Source organism: Vigna unguiculata, chromosome 6 (genome assembly GCF_004118075.2).
Source record: "Vigna unguiculata cultivar IT97K-499-35 chromosome 6, ASM411807v1, whole genome shotgun sequence".
Lineage (NCBI taxonomy): Eukaryota > Viridiplantae > Streptophyta > Magnoliopsida > Fabales > Fabaceae > Vigna > Vigna unguiculata.
Genome location: NC_040284.1, coordinates 9,816,175 through 9,824,303, shown reverse-complemented (window position 1 = coordinate 9,824,303; position 8,129 = coordinate 9,816,175). Strand labels below are relative to the sequence as shown.

Genomic DNA, 8,129 nt, shown 5'->3' with positions numbered 1-8,129 from the left:
ATAATGCAACCCACGATTTTGTACAAAAATACCACCGTCGTGGACAATAAGATCAAACCTATCATCACTCATTGCCCTAAAGTAAATTCAACAGACAAAAAAGATGTATTATTAAGCCTACTGTAACATAATGGGGACCACTGTTACAATCAATTACAAATAAAGTAATGGAGACAATAACCAACACCAACAACCGATAAACAAACCAACTAAAATAATATCCCACCGAACCCCACCTACAGACACAAACTACACAAAATCATGCAAGTAATTTGAAAACCATGCAGAACATCACAACAATCCAACCACAAACAAACCCCAAAATAGAATTACGAAAACCCTAACCCACGAGCAAACACAACCCCAAAAACCCTAAACCCACGACCAAACCACTTACCTCGTTGATGATGATTAACTGAAAAATTGAAATGAACCAAACAAATCGCAAGTATTAGCCTCCAACGATGAAGAAATCGCCTCCAACGAAGTCAAGCTCTAATTGCATAATTTGAAATACCTAATTACAAAATTTCCCCCAAATTGAAAAGTTAATGTTAATTAGCCACCTGTACAGTACACGTAACACACCCCAATGCAACATAATACAAATAGTGCAACTTGTACAGTGTTCCGTTACTGATTTAAACGGCGTCACAGAAAAGGGCCAAATTAAACATGAATTGCGAAAATGAAGATCATTTTAAACATTCGGTAAAAATGAAGAATATCCACAACAAACACTACGAAAATGATGACGAAAAGAGTATTCAAATCTTTTATTTTCTTATAACAGCAAGTAATCCATTATTTCAATAACATGGAATGTGTTTTTCACCGTCTTTGCATTTGCATTTGAAATGCGTTATTTTTGACTTTTTTTTTTATCCTCAAAACTCTTACTAAAATACATGTATCATATTTTGATGCATACCTCCTAGTTAATTTTCAACTGTTGAATTTTTTAAAATGTTTTTATTATATAAATCGTCATTCTCAAAGACAATATTACTTACTTTTTTTTTTTTACCATTTACACTAATACTAAATTAATATATAACATTTATTAAATTTAGAAATGAAAAGGATATATCTTGTTGATGTTATTCTAAAAATAGTTATTTATAAGGAATAATTTATTGTTTTTCATTTATTTTATCTATCTTCTCATTATTCAATAAAATTTGTTTTATCTATAAAATATACGAAGATAATTTCCTTTTTTTACCTACATTTCATAATACCAGTTTTATCCTTAATTATTTTAAAAATTAATTATTTTATAAATAATTTATTTTTAACTATCATTCTAAAAATCTTTTTTTTCTTAAATCATTATTTTAAATTTGTTTTTACACATCTTATTTTTTTCAATTTTACATTGAATAATTATTTTAAAAATAAATTATATATTTATTATTGATCTTAAATTAAATTTTTTAAAAATTAAAAGATTACAAACACACTATAATTCTTTTAAAGAGAAAGACATTATAGTAAATATATATATATATATATATATATATATATATATATATATATATATATATATATATATATATATATATATATATATATATATATATATATATATATATATATATATATATATATATATATATATATATATATATATATATATATGAAAACAAAAGTCGGTACTTTTATCATAGAGAAAGTGGAAAACTCATTTTGATAACACAAAAACTGATGTTCGTTAGTGATGAAAAAGAAAATTCTACTTACATATATTCGTAGGTAAAATTGTAACAAATATTAAATGAATATTTTTAATGGACATGTATGAATAATGATTTCAAGTATTTAATAATTTGTCTGCTCGGATAAAGAATAGCACTATCATGGATATCCAATTGTTATAAATCTGTTATCCCAATAATTATTATTATTAAATTTTATTTCAGAATTTTTTTATTTTTAATTTAAGTGATTAAAATAAAATTATTAGTTAAAAAATATTAACATGGAACAGTTATTTACAATTTAAGTTCATAAATTTTTTATTTTTTTATTCAGGACTATAAAATTGAAGAATTTTATAAAAAAATAATTTTTAAAAATTTATATTTTGACTTAACTTATTTAAATTTACTTTTTAGAAAAACTAGATTTATTTACATAAATCTCGAGTAATTTTATTTGAATTGTATTTAAAAATCAACTTTTTATCTAAGTTTATGTTTTAAAGATTTGTTTTTAAATAATTTTATTTAAAATTAAAAAATATATATAAAAATATTTATGGTATCCATGATTACTTGCAAATATAAAAAAACCAAAAGGCAATTTTTTATGGATACCAACAGATTTATAATGAAACTAGTGGATAGTGACATCATCCATACTCAACTATCCCCTATCATCGCTAATGTTGATTTCTCAGAAGTGTTTCATATAGAAAAAATGATAACAAACGGAAGAAGATACTAATAATGATGGTAATGAAAGAGTAGTTTTCTAGAAAAAAAAATGAAAAAAATTAGGAATCAGAAAGATGTTTCAAATTTATCTTCTAAAATTTTATGGAGAATTTGGTGATGTGAACTTTGAATTTTTTTGTACTTTTGCAATTTACATTATAATTTTTATCTTCATGTCAAATCTATTTTATTACGGAACAAAATGTATACTAATGTAACTCCAAGAAATAGGTAATATAAATCAGAGGGAAGAGAGATTTTTAAACAAACCTCTACTATAGTCCAATAACATTATATATGAATCGGTGTTTAAATAATTTAAAACTTCTTCACTAATATGGATTGCACTTCATTTGATTAGGTAATTCTCCATCACTTTCTAGTCTCTCTATATTTATTGGAACCTTTAGTTTTTATTATCTGATAATTGCAAAGTTAAAAATACGTGATTGGATTTCACGAAAGAAAAAAAAAAGGCTTCAAATGATTTCACTACTACTCCAACAAGTTCATCAATGTTTTTAGGTGATTCTTATGTTATAACACTGAAAAAATTTCAAGATCTAAGAGTGTGTTTAGATAGAGTATTTTAATGAAGTAATTCATTTTTTTGAAGAATTTAGATTGCTTTGTAACGAAATGCTTTGTTTGGATACAAAAATTAAAAAGCATTTCAAATGCAAGCATTTTTTTGAGGGATTTCAATAAGCTAAATTAGTAGAAATTCAAATACCCTCAAAATAGGTGGAATTTGAAATTCTTCTCACTCAACCTCACATTCTAGATTCTTTGGTAGACCCAATGACACAAACGGGTCCGACGACCCGAATACGCTCAACGATCCAGACAGGTCCGACGACCTAGACGGGTCCAACGACCCGAATGGGCTCGATGATCCAGACAGGTCTGACAACCCAGACGGGCCAGACAACCCAAACGGGCCTGATGACCCAGATGGGTCCGACGACCTGAATGGGCTTGATGATCCAGACGAGCCCGTCCATTGACCCGGACAGGCCCGACGACCCGAACGGGTCTAACGACCCAGAATGGCCTGACGACTCGGACGAGGTAGACTATCCGGACAAGACCAATGATCTAACGGGCCTGACAATTTAGACGGGTCCGACTACCCGAACGGGCTCGACGATCCAGATGGGCCTGACGACCCAGATGAGCCTGACGACCCGGACGAGCCCTACGACACGGACTGCCCGACGATCCGAACGAGCCCTTACAAACCTTCGGGCCCGATGATCTAGACGGACCCGACGACATGGATGGTCCCAACGACACAGATGGGTCTGACTCGGACGAGTCAAACTATCCGGACGAGCCCAATGAACCAGACGGACCCGACGGTTTGGAAGGCCCATTCGAGTCGTCGGACCCATCCGAGTTGTCGGACCCGTCTAGGTCGTTGGCTCGTCTAGGTCGTCGGGCCCGTCCGGGTCGTCAGACACGTCTGTGTCGTCAGGCCCTTCTTGATCGTCGAGTTTCCAAATGTATCATGAACTCAAAACATAATTAAGCCTAAAATAAATATTGTTAAAATTAAATTTTATCTCACAATAAATTCAAATTTTTTTTCCAAACAAGAAATTGAAATGCAAGGTATTTTAATTTCCTTATCCAAACAAATTATTTAAAAAATGAATGAAATTTATTTGCAAACAATTCAAATGCAAAACATTTCAATTTCTAAGCATTGTTGAAATGCTCCATCCAAACACGAGGTAAGACATTTAAATACGAGTAAGTCATCTTATTCAACTTTTGTAGCTGCTTGAAGGAAACCTTAAGTCCTCTTTTGGATATTTTTCTCAAATAACTAAAAGAACATTCCCAAAGTGTTCATACCACATTATGTGCTCATTAGATGAACTTAAATATCAGGAGACAACCTTCTCATTAGTCTTAATACGACGAACTAATAAATGATCTTATGTACTCGTTGGAGGAGTGATTCTTTTGTGTCATAACTCCATAATGATTCATGTCATGAGTACTTTACATATGCATTCACAGATTTTGGCCAAGTAAGAAATCACATCATGAGCAGTGGTAGAACAAATATCTTTTCCCCTTTTCCACCTTGTGAAAGCTGAGACTGAGTATAAACATGGATGAATTTGCCTTGTGTTTTCAACTGCTGCTAAGACATAATCACAGAAGGGATGTTGTGAATTTCATGCCAATGCTTTCCATCCCTTTGGTAACGCTGCTTCAGTAAAGGGCACTCATGAATGTAGAGAACAAAAAGAGAGTTGGATAAAGTTGCTTCTGGCAAAGATTGAAGAAAAGGGCAACACAAAATATAGAAGGAGTTGAGAGATTTCAGATGGAGAAAACCCATATGGTTTGTTTTTTTAGCTTTGAACATGCAATTAAGTAGAGCACACTGAGAGTGGGTGGTAGCAACATATCCTCTGGGAAAGACTCCACGTTTTCAAAGTCATCACTAATTCTTAACTCTGTCAAAGAATGGAGTTTGAACAATCCCCACTTCTCCCTAGAAGCAACCAGCTTGGGACAATGCTCAATTTCGAATTTGCGTAGGCTTGAAGGCAAACCCCCCTCTGGAAATGACTCAAGATGTGGACAATCATGAAAAAGTAGAGAGTGAAGATTGGAAAACAAGTGTAGTGCAAAGGGCAAAGAGGAAGAGTACCAGCTTGTTATAGAGAGAGTGACAAGAGAATCATGTCTGTGCAAATCCAAAGAGGACCATTTTTTATTTGGACCATGAAAGTTGTGGATTTTCATCTCTTCAAGGAAGGGATTGTTGACAAGAATTTGGTGGAGGCAGCACTCAATCATGCAAGTTCCATGAATTGTGGTTTTTTTCAAGTTGGATGGCAAATCTTTCAGGAAAGGTTTTTCACACAAACGCAACTTTATCTCATGAATACTTCCAGCCTTGGGAACTGAATCCTCTAAGTGTTGGCAATCACAAATTTCCAATTTCTGCAGAGAAGGAAGGTGTTGAGGTAGGGCCCTTCTCAACCATGGGCAACGCCTCACAGAAAGCTCTTTGAGACATGACAAACCTTGGCCTTCTTAACTGTGACCTTCAAAACTGCACCATTCTTTCCATGCACTCATTTCCTCAAATTTCAATATTTCAAGAGATCTGAAAGGAATATTGGAGGAATCATTACCACAGAACTCAGGACCAATGACCTCTATTCCATAAAAGCATGATATGGAAAGCTCCTTCAAAGAGGGAAGCTGCCCAAATGGAGGCAAGACAAAGCAGAATTTGCTTTCAGTCAATGCAATGGACACTAAATTGGGCAAATGAGATGCACCAAACCATCCTGGAAAGCTAGTTCCATCATAACGTAAAACAGAAAGCTTTTTCAAGTTCCCATTTGGTTGAAGAGCCTCCAACACCTGTCTTTCTAATATTGAGTCCTCATTTTCATTGCACCTTCCAAATTTGTCACCCCAATTCAACACTAAACCGTCTAAATGCTTTTTACCTTTCAGATTAGCTTCCACGGATCCGCAGGATCAGTGACATTTTCTAACCGGAAAATTGAAAGTGTTCCTTGAAGATTGTTGAGATTTCCCAATTCCTTAACATCATGCTTGTTGATAAAAAAACTATTCAGTGTCCGAAGATGTTTCAACCTTCCTATGTGGTTTGGCATCTTGTTTATTCCGCTCATACGCATATCAAGATGGCGCAAGTTGACAAGTTTGTGCAAATCTATGGGAAGCTCAACCAAATGATAGCACCATAATAGTAACAATGTCTGCAAATTATACAGCCTACAAAGGGAATTAGGCAATATTTTAATCTTAGTGTACGAAAGGTCTAAATAACGCAAAAGCTTTAAATTGCCTATATCATCAACTAACTCAGTGAGAAGACAATCATTGAAGGATAGCACACATAAATATTTCAATGTAGAGAATAGAACACGTTGTTTATCAATGTTGATCAAGCCTCATCTGCCAAATTCCCATCTGAATGCCACGAAACAACGTAATCTGTTACACTTACTAACATGCTCCAAGAATTTATCATCAATGTTAATTTTGTGAGACCATGAAATGTGGCATGTTCTCTTGGTTATATTTTTCTCCAAACTGTCACTTATTTGTGAACAAAATTCTCCTGAGACAGATTTTGCTAAATCATTAAGAAGATCATGCATAGTGAAGCACGAAGCACGATGTCTTGATTGTTGGAAAAATGACCTTGCTACCAGATCATTGAAGAACTCAGTGCCTAACTCATCTTCACTCATATTTATTTGGCAGCAACTCAACAAACCTTCTGCCATCCATAGTTGGATTAACTGATCCCTATCAAACTCATAACCCTTTGGAAATATGGAGCAATGAGCAAAACAATGCTTCAAATACGAAGGAAGATTGTGGTAACTCAATCTAAGAGCGGGGTTAATGTTGGCATCATTGTCAAATAGGTGCCACATATCACTCTCCAATATCTTAACCCATTCATGCTGGGAGAATTTCACTCGTAAGATATTTCCCAATGCTTTTAAAGCTAAAGGCAATCCTCCACACTTGTCAACAATCTTATTGCCAATTGATACAAGATATGGATATTTGGTGGCATCCTTGTCATGAAATGCAACATCTGAAAATAGCTTCCAACAATCTTCTTTCTCCAATGGCTTCAAATGATATAGATGGGAGGAGTTCATGATCAGTGCTACCTTCTCATTACGAATGGTGATAATAATCCTACTTCCTGAACGTCCATAAATGAAGGGGATCTGCAGTACCCCCAACTTGCATAGTCTTCGTTCCAAACATCATCTAGAACAAGCAAAAATCTATTTCCCATCAATGTTTGCTTCAATTGAAGTTGAAGTAGGTTTAAGTCTTTTTCTTCTGCTCCTTTGGACCCAAGTGCCTTAAGAATTGCTCTTGTGACAGCAACAACATCAAAATCTTGTGAAACATAGACCCACGCTATAAGGTCAAATTGATCTAGTACCCTTTGGTCATTATACACAAGCTGCGTAAAGGTGGTCTTACCCATCCCTCCCATTCCCACTATACTAATTATGGGCACCTGATTGCATGTGACATTGTCTGAAAGTAAAATTTTGATGATTTCCTCTTTTTCTTCCTCTCTACCACAAATGCTAGATTCATCCACCAAGGATGTAGTTGGCAACTGCTGGGATTGTTTCCAACTGACTCCAACTTCATTGCCAGCAAAAATTCCCTTTCTTAATCCTAGCATATCCTTTTGCAGTGGCGGATCTTGACTAAAAATGTTGGAGGGGGCAAAATAATATAATTTTTTGTTTATTAAATTAGATTATTAGTATAATGTTTCAAAAAATAATTCTTTAAACTCAACGATTGAATTATTATATTAGACCATTAGTATATTGTTTCAAAATATATGAAGAAGTGGAATGTATTTGTTCTCATCTTCACGAATAGCTTCCTTTTATTATTTAAAAAAATAAATCTATTATTTTATTTTTCATCTGTATAAATATTTTTTTTTTCAAAATAATATTAGAATATTATTTTTTTCTTGTATATTCATAAAAAATGAATTTGTAAAAGGTTTGTAAGATAAAAAATCATGTTAATAACTCTTAAACTAATATTTTATTATTAGGTAAGACGATAGAGAGTTACTTCTTTTTCAAAAAAGAAAGAAAACAAATGAGAAATAAAAAATATAATGAG

At 33.2% G+C, this 8,129-nt stretch overlaps 1 protein-coding gene across 1 annotated transcript; it reads right to left on the bottom strand.

The window, feature by feature from the left end:
* Positions 1-5,498: 5,498 nt before the first annotated feature.
* Positions 5,499-7,668, bottom strand: LOC114188384 (putative disease resistance RPP13-like protein 1). Its single transcript, XM_028076973.1, has 4 exons — positions 7,209-7,668; positions 6,455-7,167; positions 5,973-6,199; positions 5,499-5,871 (listed from the first exon to the last, which is right to left on the bottom strand). The coding sequence occupies exons 1-4, from the start codon at positions 7,666-7,668 to the stop codon at positions 5,499-5,501; spliced, it is 1,773 nt and encodes a 590-aa protein (XP_027932774.1).
* Positions 7,669-8,129: the final 461 nt, after the last annotated feature.

Coding starts and splice junctions, on each gene's coding strand:
- LOC114188384 (XM_028076973.1), bottom strand. CDS start 7,668: ATGCTAGGATTAAGAAAGGGAATTTTTGCTGGCAATGAAGTTGGAGTC. Junction 7,168..7,208: donor TTGGAACGAAGACTATGCAA/GTTGGGGGTACT, acceptor ATGGACGTTCAG/GAAGTAGGATTATTATCACC. Junction 6,200..6,454: donor ATGATAAATTCTTGGAGCAT/GTTAGTAAGTGT, acceptor TATAATTTGCAG/ACATTGTTACTATTATGGTG.